The 16,952-nt window shown below is 37.4% G+C and overlaps 1 protein-coding gene across 1 annotated transcript in view; it reads right to left on the bottom strand.

The window, feature by feature from the left end:
* cntln (centlein, centrosomal protein) overlaps positions 1-16,952 on the bottom strand; it is a 469,267-nt gene that overhangs the window by 101,048 nt on the left and 351,267 nt on the right. Inside the window, exon 20 of the mRNA XM_043717668.1 lies at positions 1,000-1,203. Within this exon, the coding sequence (XP_043573603.1) occupies positions 1,000-1,203 (204 nt within the window). The remainder of the gene's footprint in view (positions 1-999; positions 1,204-16,952) is intronic.

Here is a 16,952-nt window from a genome sequence, read left to right as displayed (position 1 = left end):
CTGCTGGACACTCTTTCCTCATTCCTGAAGAAGGGCTCATGCCCAAAACGTCGATTCTCCTGCTCCTTGGATGCTGCCTGACCTGCTGTGATTTTCCAGCAACACATTTTCAGCTCTGATCTCCAGCATCTGCAGTCCTCACTTTCTCCTCTTATTGGAGATGGTCATTGCCTGGCCTCAACCGGGACCTTGGGTTCACATCACACTACAGGTGACCCCACTGCACTATACACACACTCTCTCACAACACACACACACTCACGCAGACCTCCTCTCATACACATGCTCTCTCTCAAACACCACAAACACATACACCCTGCACACTCACTCTCACAGGATTATACTCCATCACACTCACGCACACACACTACGAAGCACACACACGCACTCTCACTCTCTCTCTCATGTAAGCACATACACATATAAGTCGATGGGGTGAATTTGCATTCTATTTTGCAAAAAGCACACAATCTGCAGACATTCAGTACAGACAGTCAATCCATGAAACATTGTATAAATTTCTACTTTGGAAAGAGAACCAGTCTCACTCAAGATTGGAATACAGACAGACTTTAACCTCACAACTTTAATGCATTGTCTGAGCTGAGATGTCACCTTTTTTTAATAAAACCTTAAGTTATCTCGAGAATATGACTTAAAAGAAGTTCTAAGATTTACATATTAATGAACCAAAACCTGCAACCCATTTGAAGAGATGAAAGACCTAACAGCAATCTAGGTTTGTTCAATATATTATTTCAGTTGTGTGACACTGTAATCTTTTGCTATAAATTCTGTGTCTTATGATCCTGCTCCACAGCTACCTGATGAAGAAGCCGCACTCTGTAAGCTCGTTGGACCATAACCTGGTGTTGTGTGGTTTTTAAATTTCAACATGGTAGAGTTACCAACAAACATTTTGATCAAAATGACAAAATCAGAAAACATGCTGAAAATTGACAGTGACAAAGATATATAGAGAATGACTTGACTTCTAACCTTCAATTTACTCTGCAGGTGTTTCAGTTCTACTTCTATTGGTTTGCGAGGTGTAGCTGGAATATTCAGAGCCTGACTGGAAGCTAACGATGAATTCTCATCTGCTGACCTTGTGACAAGAGCTTGTTGTTCTACCATTTGATTCAGTTTCTTGTCCAGTGCATCCTTCTGGTGCTGCAGCTCCGTGAGGTCAAATGTTAACTTCTGTTTGTTGGTGGAAAATATTTGTAATTAAAAAGGAATCTAATTTGCAATACAATTATACAAAGAGTACAAATTATATTTAACCAGGCAGTGTCAACACTGAAGTAACAGAGTACATTGTAGTGCTTTAGGCGGAGGATAGTCTTCCACAGGTAGTACTTTGCAAGTTGAATTACTAATCTCAATTAGACCATCCATTTGAGTAAGAACAAAGTAAAGACATAATTCTCCATACATAAAAACAGAAGATTGAAGAGAAATGAATGTAAATGGTACCCTGTACTGCCTTCAGCGATTATGGGATTGCAACTCTAATTAGAAATGGAATGACACAAGGAAACCTATAAGGAAAGAAAAGTTTGGACAAGTAGATTATTTTTGAAATTGTAGTGTTTATTGTCTTAATGCTCTGACGAAAACAGATTTAAGTTTTTCATCGTATTCATTGCTAAAATATTTTTACTACTGATTAGCTTAAGTAAATAGCAACAATATTAAGCTGGTTTATCAAAGTGATTTGCTGGACTAATATACAGTATACTTTTTTAATCCATTTGAGGGACAGGTTAATAACTTGCTACCATGGAGTTGGGCACTGAGACTCATGCTGATGTTGAGCTAGGTACTGGCGTCATTTATAATGTGGAGTTAAGCACTAAGAATGAATGCACCCAGGAATGACAGAAGTTATTGTTCTTCCTTGCAAACCCTATTGTGAGGGACATTGTGCTTATGAATTCAGAAACTCTCATATTCTACACTTTTAACTCCTTCCAAATTAGCCTTAACCAAGTTACCAATCTCGCCTTATCTGTTTCCCCAAATTAAAACCCCACTTTTCTGAAACTAAGCAATTCCAATAGAATGCACTGTGACCGCAGGGATTTTCAGGAAATTCATAGATGTTAGAAGTTGCATTTCTCATGATTATAATGTGAGAAGCAGCTTCCAAATTATAACTTAAAACAAAGAAAACAAATGGAATGCAGGCCTTTATATGTAGAGGACTGGAGTACAAGGATGCAGAAATTATATTGCAGATATAAAAAAACCACAATTAGATCCCACTTGGAGTGCTGTGAGCAGATCTGGACACCATACCTTCGGAAGGCGATACTGATTTTGGAGGGAGTACAACATAAGTTCACAAGAAGGGGACATAAATTTAAGGTGAAGGGTGTAAGGTATAGGGGGGGATGTCAGGGGTAGGTTCTTTACCCAGAGAGTGGTGGGGGCATTGAATGCGCTGTCTGTGGGAGTGGCAGAGTTGAATCATTGGTGACTTTTAAGCGGCAATTGGATAGGGACATGGATAGTTGCTTAAGCTAGGATAAATGTTCGGCACAACATCGTGGGCCGAAGGGCCTGTTCTGTGCTGTATTGTTCTATGTTCTAATGATATTTGGAATTCAGGGGTTAAGTTATGAGTAAAGATTATATAAATTAAGCCTGATTTTTCTAGAATTTAGAAGGTAGAGGGGTGGCCTAATCAAAGTCTTCAAGATATTAACAGGAAAGGAAGGGTATATAAAGATAAACTATTTCCTGTAATTGGGATTCTAGAACTAGGAGGCATAGTCAGAGAATTAGGACCAGCCCTTTCAGGAGAGAAGCTTGGCAATACATCTATACACAAAGGTTGATAGAGCTTTGGAACTCTCTTCCACAAATGGATGATAGATTGGTTGTTAATGTTAAAGCTGAGAAAGATATAATTTTGTTAAGCAAAGATATTAAGGGTTATGAAACAAAGGCAGTTATATGGAATTAGACTACAGATCAGCCATGATATCACTGAATGATGAAACAGGATTAAGTGCTGAATGGCCTATATCTGTTCCTATTTCCTATGAAATTTCTTTGAAGCTTCTCCCGATTGTGTGCTGTAGAGTGTGGCAACTACGGTGCTAATGCCACTTAATCTGGGTTTCCTCTGAAAACGCAAGGGGTTGTCATGAGGAAGGTCTGAAAAACATCTTGGAAATGAAACTTCATCCTGTCGTGAATATGAAAATTATGTTCAACCTTGCTCACTGAATTGAAGAAATACCAATAACAAACATCTTGCAGAGATATCTGCAGACTACTGTTGTTACTCTCCATTTATTTCAACTAATTTATAAGCATACCACTGAAAATGGCAAAAGGATATTATATTCAATATGTACTATATATATATTAACATATTTATAATAAAGGACATTGTGTATAGGCTCCACAGTATTTCATAATAGTAAGATTTTCCAGGAGAACATTTCTCATGTAATAACTTTTGTCAGTGAATATTGGTGAATTAAGGATACCAAACCGCTCACTATGAATAATTTTATTCTCCTTACTTATAAAGCAATATAATTTAGTTGAAACAGTGCAGAGAAGGTTCAATTGACTGGTTATCCCATAAAAAAAAATAAGCAGTTTGGATCTACACCCATTTGAGTTTATTAGAATAAGAGATGACCATATTAACACATCTGAGATCCTGAGGGGACTTCACAGACTGGATGCTGAGAGGACAATTTCCCTCATGTGGGGGATTCTAGAAATTAGACATCTCCTATTTAAGACTGAGGTGATGTTTTTCTTTTCACTCAGAGGAACATTGATCTATGGAATTCTCTTTTCTAGAGAGAAGTGGAAGTGGAATCTTTGAACAAATTCAAGACTGAATTAGATGGATTTAAATCAATAAGGGACTCAAAGGTTATTGGGAATTGCCATAAAAGTAGAGCTGAGACCACAATTATATTGTAATGAGTTTATCAATGGTGGAGCAGGCTCAAGACAATGAAGGGCGTACTCTCACTCCAAACGCATTCAGGGGAGGTGATGGCTGTCAAGCAGCAGCTGGAAATTGGTGAATTTTACCTCTACTATCCCAGCAGCAGTAAGTGCCATTGTAGTACTTTCTTCCTGCCTTGATTAATATCAAATATTGTGGCCCCTGGGATGCTCCTGGACCATCTGGTTCAGCCACTCAGTGGATAAAAATGTTGAGCTGACCTGAGTGTAGAGGATTGGCTTAGACTTTGTAAATTCTGTGGTTTATACAAAAAAATAATGCATTTGTGTTTAAGAGGACAGACTTATGCTTACTTTTTAAAATGTAATATTTATAATAAGATGACAAGAATGTGGCAAATAGCTCATGTTTACTTTTGGATCTAATTTTGAGTAAACCAAATGTTGCTTTTAATTGAAATTTGTTGGTGTGTTTGGCTTCAATGTGTGAAGTAACACTCTCCAATGATCTCAGCTTTGACAGAGGGCATATGGTCTTATCCAACATCAAACATCAATAATATTTATGACAAGCAGGCATTTTAGTATGATTAAACAATTAGAATTTTATGCAATGCTATATGAAGAGCAACGACACTGACTGTAAGGCATGATTCCATAAGAGTTGAAAACCACAAATTTAAATCTTGAGCACTTCACAACTACTATGTAAACTCATATATTAGATTACAACCCTGAAAAGTCTCTGGTATTTGTTATTACTCATAATGGACAGTGTTTTGATTTATAAATGGCAGTTTGATTTTGCTTTTGTCCAGTTTTTGGCATTAGTTGTACGTCTAATACATAATGACAGTCATCCAAGAGGAATTAACCATTGCAGTTCTCACAATTCAACATGAAAACAATTTGTAGTTAGACAATTTATAAATTTATAACACTATTTTTTCTAACAATTCCTGCTAATTACTTTTTAATGAGCTTATCAGCCAAAAGACAATTTGAGTAAATACATATGAAAATTTAAGACAAAATTTAAAATCATTAGTCCATAAATCATTGATTACTGGGAAATATATTGTTGCTAAAGTTACAGGGACAAGGGCCAGGGTATATGATGCAAAAGTCACAGAAACATAAAAAAAAGGTGCAGGAGTAGGCCATTTGGCCCCTTAAACCTGCAACATCATTTAATATGATCAGGGTTGATCATGCAATTTAATTATCCCATTCCTACTTTCTCTGCATACCACTGCAAGGGCTGAGTCCAGCTCCCTCTAAAAAATATTTAATGTACTGCCCTGATAGTATCTGTGATCCAGAATTCCAAAGGTTCACAACTCTCCGAGTGAAGAAATTCTTCCTCATCTGAGTCCTGAATGGCTTACTGAAAATGAGCAAACTGAGAAGAAATGGACCACGACCTCAGACATCTCATGTTTTGAAAGCCTATGCAAAATAATTCTCAACCAGATGTTCATTGACATTATATATCTACATCTCATTTCTTTCCAGAATGGCAGCCAGTGACTACTGGAGTTCCATAAGGGTCAATGTTGGGACAACTATTCATTCTACACGTTAACAATCTGGATGAAGGAACTGAGGGCATTGTTGCCAAGTTGCAGATGTCACAAAGGTAAGTTGAGGGACAGGTAGTATTATGGAAGTGGGGAGGCTGCAGAAAATCTTGATAGAGGTTAGGCTGAGGTTAGTGTGAGGTTATGCACATTAGTAGCAAGAATAGAGGTGTAGATGATTTTCTAAAAGGGGAAAGGTCTCAGAAATCTGAAGCGCAAACAAAATTAGGAGTTCTAGTTCAGGATTCTCTTAGGGTTAACATACAGATTCAGTTGGCAGTTAGGAAGACAAATGCAATGTTGGCATTCATTTTAAAAGGGATAGAATATAAGAGCAGAGTTGTACTGCCTGAGACTTACATTAGTCTTTGGTCAGGCCGCACTTGGAATATTGTGAGCAGCTTTGGTCCCTCTAACTAACGAAGAATGTGCTGGCCTTGGAGGAGGTCCAGAGGAGATTTACAAGAATGGTCCCAGGGATGAATGTCTTGCCATAGCAGTTGAGGTCTCTGGATTTGTACTGGATGGAGTTCAGAAGGATCAGCAACAGGGGGAATCTCATTAAAGCTTTGAGAATTCTGAGAGGCCAGGATGGAGTTGACATGGAGAAGATGTTTCCACTAGTAGTAGAGACTGGAACTCAAGGACACAGCCTCAGAGTAAATGGACAACCTTTCTGAATTGAGATGAGGATGAATTTCTTCAGCTAGAGGGTAGTAAAGCTGTGGAATTCATTGCTGCAGAGGGCTGTGGAGACTAAGTCATTTAGTGAATTTAAGGCAGAGATGAATAGGGTTTGATTGGGAAGGGATTAAGGGTTACAGAGAGAAGGCAGGAGAATGGGTTAAAAAACATATCAACCATGATCAAATGGTGTTACAGACATGATAGGCCAAATGGCCTAATTCTGCTCCTATATCTTATGGTCTTATCAATAAATACATGAAAGTACAACATTTTGCAAATATACAGAAATAAAGTTAATATATATACAACTGAAGGTGGGCAGTTATGAAATTACAAAGTCTTGTAAAATATCATAAACTTGTATGATGTTATTTGACAATTTCTGTGCACCGTTAGGTAAAATAGCACAGTCATACGAACTATCACTCATCTTAGAGAGGCTGTCATTCATACATTGTTAGTTATCAACAGAATTCTGAAATCACGAAGCAAACAAAAGCAGTTACATATAAACGTGTGGCTCCAAGAGTAATGTGGCATTCATCAGAATGAGCTTAACCTACATTCCCCAAACTGATAAAATCTTAATTTACAAAAAAAAAACAGAAAGTTCCCAAATGTTGTCTTTTTGTAAAGTAAATTAATATTTTCAAAGCTTTTTTACTATGGTTCAAATGGCATATACAGCCATGTTATGAATATTGACTGTATGCGTGTGTGTGTATGGTGACAGAAAATTTGTAAATGGATAAGTAACTCCCTTTTGAAAAGGTAACAGAGAGGTTAATGAGAAAAAAGCTGTTGCTGTGGTATATAAAGACTTCCAAAATGACACAAACAGACTTGTGAGTAAAATGATAGCATCATTGAAAGAGACAGTGGTGATGTGAATTCAAACTTGGCTGAGTGGTATAAAACAGAAATGAACAGTTATAGGTATTTTTCAGATTAAGGAAGGTTTGACTTGATGTTCTGCAAGGATCCTTGTTTCTCCCAATATATGTGAGATCTTGATGTGCAGGGATCAGTTTCAAAGTTTGCAGATAACACAAAACTTTGTTAAATCATGAGGAGGACAGTACAGAATCATAGTTTCTTTCAGAATCTCTTGACAGTTATCCCAATCATCATTCTCTCTCCATGTGCATCTCTGACAGTTATTTCATTGCTTCCGATGATCCTTTGGCGATGGATCTCTGATAGTCGATCTCTGATAGTTGAACAGCAGACCCCTGTTCTTGCTGTACACACACCGATCTGCCCACCACTTCAGCTTCCAAAAGCCAGGCGGCCAGAGACAAGTTAATACTCTTAATAGGCTTTGCCCTGCTACTAATTGCCCATACTTTCTGTTTTTGTGTCTATCAAGAAATGCCCTAAACACTGGAAACATGCCTGCTTCCATCACTTCCACTGGCATTGCATTCCAGGCAGCCATTACCCTCTGTGTGAAAATGTTTCCCCTCATTTCTCTCCTAAACTTTCCCCTCTCACCTTAAACTTGTGCCCTCTTGTAGTCAATTTTTCCATCCTGGAGAAAAGCCTCCAACTATTAACCCTGTCTATGCCTTTCATTATTTTATAGACCTCTATCAGGTCACCCCTCAGCTTTCCTCTGTCTATTGAAAACAATTCTAGTTTATCCAACCTCTTTTCATACATAAAACCCTCCAGACCAGGCACATCCTGGTCAACCTTCTCTGCACCATCTCCAAAGTATCCATGTCCTTGCGGTAAGTGTGGCAACCAGATCTGCATGCAATATTCCCAATGCAGCCTAACTAAAGTGTTCTACAGCTGTAATATAATTTACCAAGTTTTATTTTCGATACCCCGGCCAATGAAGGCAAGTGTGCTGTATGCCTTCTTCGCTTTATCTAACTATGTTACCATTTTCAGGAATGTGTGGACCTGGCCACCCAGATCTCTCTAAATGTCAATGCTCATAAGGGCTCTGCTATTTATTGTATAATTCACACCTGAACTTGATCTCCCAAAAAGCATTTGTCGGGACTGAACTCTATCTACCATTTTCTCTACCCAAAGCTGCAATCTATCTATATCTTGATCCTAAGACAGTCCTCCGATCTCCAATTTTGGTCTCATCTCCAAACTTACTAATCAGACCACTTACATTTTCCTCCAGGTTATTTATGTATATTACAAACAACAAAGGTCCTAGCACTGATCCCTGCAGAACACCACTAGCTACTGATCTCCTTTCTGAAAAGCACCCTTCCACCGTGACTTTCTGTCTTCTATCACCAAGCCAGTTCTGTGTCCAACTAGCCAGCACACCCAGATCCCATGATACTCCATCTTTTGTACTAGGCGACTATTAAATACCTTATCAAATGCCTTACTAATGACCATCCACAGCCCTTCCCTCATCAGTTATTCTTGTCACTTCCTTAAAAAGCTCAATCAAATTGGTGATATATGACCTTCCCTGCACAAATCCAAGCTACTTATCACTAACATGCCCATTCACTTCCAAATGTGAATAAACCCTGTATCTCTTATCTTTTCCAACAAATTCCCCACTACTGATGTCAGGCTAACCAGCCTGTAATTATCTGGATTATCTCTGTTTCCCTTCTTATACAAAGGAATATCATTGCTGTTAAGGCCACAACCACTTCCTTCCTTGCATCCCATTGTATCCTAGGATAGATCCCATCTGGCCCTGGTGACTTGTCTGCCTTAATATATTTCAGGACACTTCCTCCTACGTTATGTTGACCTGCCTAAGCTTAATAACATACCTTTCTTTAATCTCAGCATCCCTCATGTGGTGAATACTGATGTACAGTACTCAGTAAGGATCTCACCCATTCCCTCTGGCTCCACACATAACCTCCCTCCTTTACACTTTCCCTAGCTACTTTCCTACTCCTAATATATGTATAAAATGCTCTGGGATTCTCTTTAACCTTGCTGGCCAAGGGCATTTCATGGCCCCTTTAAGCACTTCTAACTCTGTTTGAGCTCCTTCCTTCTGTATTCTTGAAGGACTTTGTCTGTTGTTAGTTGCCTCCAGTTTTCTTCCTTTTTCTCTTGACTAAGCTACAATTTCCCCTGTCATCTAAGATTCCCGAATATTGCCATTCCTGTCTTTCATTTTCACAGGAACAGGCCTGTCCGTACTGTGGATTTACCCTCAAACAACTGCTGCCAATCCACATTCTCCAATTCTTGCCTAATTCGGTTATAGCTAGCCTTCCCAAATTTAACACTTTCATCCAACACCCACTCTTGTCCGTAAGTATTCAAAAACTTATGGAATAATGGTCATTATTCTGAAAATGCTCCCCCACTGAAACTCTGATCACCTGGCCGAATCTATCTCCCAGTAACAGGTCATATATGGCCCACTCCTTCGTTGGACTTTCCACATTATGTTTCAAAAAACCCTTCTAACACACCTAACAAATTGCTCTCCATCCAAACCTTCAGCACTAAGGGAGTCGCAGTCATGTGGGGGAAGTTAAAATCACCCATCACAACAACCCTGTAATCCTATTCACATCTTTCAAGAATCTGACTACATATCTCCTCGTCTATCTCCTGCTAGCAGCTGGGTGGTGTGTAGTACAATCCAGCATTTAGATTGCACCTTTCCTATTCTATCCCTATAATACCTCACTGCAAGATCCTTCCAGAGTTTCCTCCCTCAACACAGCTGTGATATGCTCTCTAATCAATTATGCAATTCCCCCACCTCTTTTGCTTCCTTCTCTGTCTCAGCTAAAATATTAATTTCCCAGAACATTAAGCTGCCAATCCTATCCCTCTTTCAACTATGTCTATGTGATAAAACATTTGATTTCTCCAAACATTCAGTGTTACATATTTTACGGGCTTGTGTATGAAGAAAGGACAAGTGGCCAAATTGTAATGAACTATTTGCAGAAAAGCAGCATTCAATTTTGTAAGCGATGGTTTGAAAATAAGAACTGGCTCATGAAGTTCATTGCTTCTCCCTTGAGCAGTGTATTTTGATAAAAAATAGAGTTAATTTCAGCAACCATCAATAAAAAATAATCAAAGTTGATTTATATTCTGTCCTGCAAAGCACAAAGATGGTCCCCAGCATAAAGTGCACATTAAATAAACAATATTGCCATCTAGTACATTGTTTACAATCTGGATCTCTACACAATATTGCACCCTATTAATTGGTCTTCGTAAGTGAACTGCTAAACAGTTTTTAAAAAAAATCATTATACAAGCTCTTTCCTCAGTCTAAAATAGCCAATCTATAACATCTGATTATATAGTTATAATATTCAGCAGCACTGCCATATAATTAAGCAATTCTGAACCAGAATAGAAAACCTAACAGCTTCCAGTTAGTTCATTAATTAATTGTATCCTTTAATTAATTTGTATTCAACACTGCATTCAACACTGTATTCAAGCCGATGACACTAGTTACATTATTTGCACCACTTTAGAGATCAATATCGAAAACTCCAACTATCAATTCATAGGCAATGTACTGTCAATAATGCCCTTAGTTAATTTAATTTTGGAAAGTAATTTGTGCCTGTTGCTCCATGTCATCAATTTTGTTTAGTTAATTCTGAATTGTTCATAATTACGAAGAAAGGTATGGATGATAGACAAAGAAGTGGAGTCAAGGCTACAAACAGATCAGCCACGACCTGACTAAATGTCAGAGAAAGCTGAATGGGCCAAATGAAATACACTAGCTCCTTTGTAAAGTGTAGCTTCTACTCAGAATTTCGGTTCATGCCATCATTTCTCTTGTGGGCTTCAGAACACAACAATGAAGCTTAAATAGGGCTCAGAAACCCACACTGCTTGGAGATCAGTCACTCACGTGTGATTTTCCCCCAATTGACCAATGAATGGCCAGTCAGCAGGTTCACTATCCAATTAAGGATAGCAAGTAGGCCAATGAGTGGCCTTGCACTTTAGAACCAACCGCAGAATGTAAGTAAGGGAGTAGGCAGGTTCCTTAAGTTGGAGGTAACCTTTCTCCAACGGTTTTAAAGTAAAATTAAAAGAGACTTTTGCAGCTATGACCAGAATAGTGGAGGAATCCCTCCATAGGTGCACAAAGCAGACTCGTTTGGAGCATAGCTGCTGACCATAAACTTTCACTCACTCTTCATGTGTCTCAAGCAGCAGGGATGGGATAAACCAGAGAGGTGACATGCCAGTGTAAAATTGCATGCCTTCATTCATTGAGGGATGAAATTCAGATACAAGTCTTCAAATTCTGAAGTTAGCACTGTGATTTTTCAAACTTGCGTGTTTGATTACAGTCGAATAAAATACAAGTTAACCAGCAGTTAAACATTTCAAGTGTTGTCTCTTTGGTCTCTTAGTTGTGTGCACATATTTCCTTCTTTCACAATGATCAAAGGGATTAAAGCCAACTGGAATGCCCAATAATTTCAGAAACGCTCAAAGTAATAACAAACAAAAGGCTATGTCTACTTATATTGAATGTATTATATCATTTGGTACATTTCAGGTGAATATAAAACTTTCAAAGGAACATTCTGGTGGGGAAAAGTCTAGATTTTTAGATTGTCATCAACTAACCAAAAGAAACATCATTTCATTATATTGTCATGAGACGGATACAAAATTCCTACTGTGACAGCATGAGGACTTATTTCATAGAAAATAAATTATTTTCACTGAGGTGAAAACTAACCATCTGACTGAACCAAGTTTGAAAACCAATTTAAGTCACTTTAATGTTTTAGGCTGTGGTCATAGGCATACATTCCAACATACACCAAGTAGCACCAATACACTAATACAAAAACTAATACTAATACACCAATAGAAAAATATACTAATTTTGAATCTAATCCTTTAGACTCTCGGCAATGCTCAGCCTGCCATCTAATAATGCAATTTTTCAGCCACATTGAAATATCGAAAATAATGGTCATCTTGAGTGTTTAAATCAATTAAACATTAGGAGTATATTTAATATATTAACCTAAGCTATCACAACACTAAAAATAAAATTCCAACATGAAAAAAGCTAACTTTTTTCATGCTTTTTGTCTAATTATCTTGGTCCTACATTTAAAGTGGAATTTAAATACTTTTGCTTACTCTTTTTTTATATATATATAATAGGGCATTTACGATAGTTCAGAGCTAATTATTAAATTTAAATTATGTTAGCCATTACAAGGTAGGAAAAACAATGTGAATTTCAGTTCCTGAGGAACAGTTCTCTTTATGGAAAGTGAATCTAAAGCATAAGTGCAAGTAAAAATAGAACTTAAGAACTTTCATTCATTTTCAAGTTAATGTTTATCCAAAAATATCATTTCACAATTTAGTTACTTGCGAAATACAAATTTTTGATGAATATAATTAGATTTAATAAGAACCAATTATGGTAAACTTCTTAGCTTTGCAAATGTGAATTATGTGAATGTAAACTGCATGAGGTACTAACAGAGTAAACAACACTGGTTCAGCATTGTTTGTGTCTTATTTACCAATTAACCATAATTACATTCCCAATGGATCGACAAATTACAAGACTAAGACCTACCCTTCAAAAGAACAAAAATGTCAAAATTCTTACAGGATCTCAAGACAACATCCTATTAATGTGTACAAAAGGATCATTATTTATGTTATATGTAGCGGAACATCTTGTTCAAACAACTTTGTCTGACATGGCGAACACAAAGTTAGTCTCTGGAGTCATAAATCTGGTTTTATTTGCTTAAACACGTGCTGCAGATAAACTTCTGAAAAAAACAACATTGGAATGTACAGTTAATATGTCACTCCAATAAAGTACATGCCTGGAGTACACTCAAATTTCTATCTTGAATAAGTCCCTTATATCACAAGACAAATTCAACAAAACCTCACAGTAACCATAATTGTTAAAATATTGATTATTTGTAAAGCTAAGTACATCTACTGTTATACCTTTTGTTCTATACGATTCTTCTATGAAGTTTATCTGATATTTTACTATGGCAATCTATGTGTGTTGTTGTTTTCTGAATTAGTATTCACTTAACCTATGAATTTAACCACTGATACAATTGAGTTCTGTTTTAATTACACCATGTATTTCCAAATAGATGGTGCAGCCACAGCATCCCCTCTAAGTCCAGTGCTCAGTAATGTTTTTGTTGGTTTCAGTGAGAAACACAATGGTAATGCAATGAGTCCTAATGCCTATTCCATGCATATTTTCAATCTATAGCCACATGCAAGAATTTCCTTAAAAAACTGAAACCCTACATCCCACACTGAATTCAGTTTTGAGTATATCCTTTCCTTGATATACTAGTTGAGAAATTGCCTCATGGGTTCTCCATGACGATATATCACAAGTCAACTTTCATTGCTGTGTATATTCTGGGGTTCCTATAGTTTCACATGCTACAGATACAGAAATCTTGTAAATAGAGACCCAGCTAAATAGAGACAAGTGTTCAGCTTGTCAAATCAGTACAGAAACAAAGCTATCCTGCTGGACACTGGTTATCCTAATCAAATCATTGTTTGCTACATAAGATGCACACTTATCAACAGCTTTCAGATTCAGATCTGAAAAGTACCCAGTCTAATAAAGTAGTTCTCTAAAAAGGCAAAGTACCTAAAACATTTGAACAATAGGCCAATGGTGCCTGTTACTGCATTGACTCAAGTGTTATATTCCACCATTAATGAAATTGCCAAATGACATCTTCTTTATTTCCTCGGATATTGTGCAGATTACTGAGGGAGCCTCCACGTTGAGACACTTCACATTCTGCTTGCTGCTGGAGCAAGGCTCATCTCTTCCAGTGAGGTTGCTGAGACTCCAGCACTCTAATTGCGTCTGCAGCATCAGGACTCCACCTGAAACCATTAGTAAGACAGTAAAACTGAATATGGACAATTAGGAGTTTTGCTGAACCAGTTTTGCTGCTGGCAAATGCAGGCTTGGCATTGTCTCTGGTCACTACATTAGGATCCCAAAACCTGTGAAAAATTCCTGCTACCATGTAGTGAGATGAGCTCTACTCTCTTGTTTATGAACATTAACAGGCTTAATTAAATATAATTATAGAAGACCTTTAAAGAGATGACTTCTTCAAGAACGCTAGAGACTCAGGATCCAGATTCCATGTCACTATACCATAGCTCCTTATGTATATGTTTAGTAGCTACTCTTAAAGTAAATGTATAATTGACCCTTTATTCCACCCAAAGCAGGCCAGACAGTTGTTTGTACATTGTTTATTTGCAGCATTGCCAAAACCTTTTGTGAAAGCTAAGTGCTCAGTAGTTGATTGCATGACTGAAATTACCCTGGTGAAAACAGTAATGTTTAAACATTTTCTTGAAATGTTCTATCGTGCAGTAACTCACCAGACTGGTTTCACACTTGGCAGTTACAACCTCCCACCTCATCTTCCCACCCACATGCACTCTCCCCCTTCCTCAGATTCGCTTGTCTGGTCTTCTACCAGTGGTAGAGAGGTTAAACATCACAACATATTCCATTCATTTGATCATAAATAGGTAACACAGAAATAGAGTCAGAGCATAATTGCTGAAAAAGTGATTCCCAATTATTGCAACAAGTAGTTCTGACATGTCAAAAGGTAACTTACTCACACAGAATGCAATGTAGGAATGCAAGTCCATAGAAACAATAGCGCACAATTTCTGACAACAACATAGCAGAGTTTTATTCTAAACAAGTAGTTTGGTTCAAAATTAATTCACTAAATTTAGAATAAAGGACTAATAAACAATGGGGGCGTGGTGAGGCTATTGAAAGGCAGGGCTGAAGTCATGGTTGTGGCTTTTGGATTGTGAAATGATCCCAATGTAATCAGGATAGGTTCATCACCAACAAGCTGAAACTGGATTACAACTCTGCTGGATCTTGGTGTAATTGACCACATAAACAAACCATTTAAGATGCAATGCTAGCAAAGAAGTGTTCACAAAAGGGCATTTTCTCCTCCAAACTATAAAGGAAACTAGTTGCGTTTTCATTTGAATAAGTGAAGAGAATACTGAATCAATAAATAAGTTGAAATAATATCGACTGCACTGTGTTTTATAGCTCCTATTGCATTTCTGAACGTTTGTGATATAAACACAGATAATTTTGGTTAAACTGAGTATAAGTGGTATATTATTTTCTCTAACTATAAATTGTACAAAAAGAACCTGAAATGCAAGATATTGAGATGAAATAGCAGAGATATTAATGCAACTCCTCCATTCCATGATCAAACCCTTTAACTAATGAATTTTTTCAACAAAAAAGAAACGAGCACACTGGAAGAATAAATATTTGCCATCAAAAGGTCTTTTCCTGCATTCACCTCCTCACATTATGTAGTTGCTAAAGGCCAAGATCTTTCAGTCCCCAAATACAATTTTTTGCCAGTTTTGTACTGCTGAGGTAAAACTTGTTTGCTGAGCCCTTTTGTTTCTATCCTCTAGTCCTATACTACTCCTATAATTGTCCTTCTATGAGATGGAATGATGTTATTATACACAGTATAATTTGAACAGTATTTTGTCTTTCGTGAGCGTACAAACGAAATTCGTATAAATAGGTTTGGAAGCAATATACTAAGTATCCTTAAGAGGAAGTGCGCAATGTATGTAAATAGCTGGGGCATAACACAAACATGTCCACAATAATGTATTGCGATGAACATAAACTAAATCTTTGTGAAGTTAATAATGCAAGTCTGAATGTGCAAAAATAGATTAAACCTCAGTATGACAGTATACTACTCTGTATTGATATTAAACATTGCTCTGATTGATGATACACTGACTGCCACTTTAAAATCAGAAGAAAAAGGCATTCTTGCTGCCAAATCACTTAGATGGACAGTGGTAAGATTTAAGGATCAGATGGTCATATCTAATTCCACAAGGATTCTCCATTCCGATGCTGTTTTTTTGCTCAGTTTACCTCCACAACACAATCCAAGTGACATTTCACAAATTCCTGGATAAATGTTGCTACACTTGGCCCAGCAAAGAGACAAACTTTGGCCCAGCAAAGAGACACACAAATCAATATGTGCACTGTGTTGTTTCATCAACCTAAAACTCAGGCAGCAACGACAGCTCTAGAGAATCCTGCATGTATAAGCTGGATAATACTGAAGCGTTTGTCGACTGCAAACAGCTATTAAAATACAGTATCAGGCAAGACCTGAGCTTAACAGCAACTGAATGTAAAGAACAAAATTCATAATGCTACCATTAGTTACCTTTATAAGGTGAAAAGCTGTTTCACGCATCTGAGCTTTGACTTCACATTAAAGCAATGTTGGTTACAACATATTGCATATGATGGGATTTGAAGCAACTGTCAATTATTAAAGTGGTAAATAAGAGGAAAAGGAACAGGACATTTTCTTTGAGGTTCTCGCACTGCACCTTATTTCAGTTGGAATTATATTTATGAACGTTCATGTGATTTCTACTGATGTTATGATGGTATCCAGAACTAGAAGGCATAAGTTTAGGATGAAAGGAGAAAGATATAAAAGAGACCTAAGGGGCAACTTTTTCACACAGATGGTGGTACAGATATGGAATGAGCTACCAGAGGAAGTGGTGGAGGTTAGTACGATTGCAACATTTAAAAGGCATCTGGATGAGTATATGAATAGGAAGGGTTTGGAGAGATAGAGGCCAGGTGCTGGCAGGTGGGACTAGATTGGGTTAGGATATCTGGTTGGCATA

The sequence above is a fragment of the Chiloscyllium plagiosum genome, chromosome 2 (genome assembly GCF_004010195.1).
Source record: "Chiloscyllium plagiosum isolate BGI_BamShark_2017 chromosome 2, ASM401019v2, whole genome shotgun sequence".
NCBI classification, from domain to species: domain Eukaryota; kingdom Metazoa; phylum Chordata; class Chondrichthyes; order Orectolobiformes; family Hemiscylliidae; genus Chiloscyllium; species Chiloscyllium plagiosum.
Note: the sequence above shows the minus strand (reverse complement) of the source record. Positions and strands in the feature narration are given on the sequence as shown.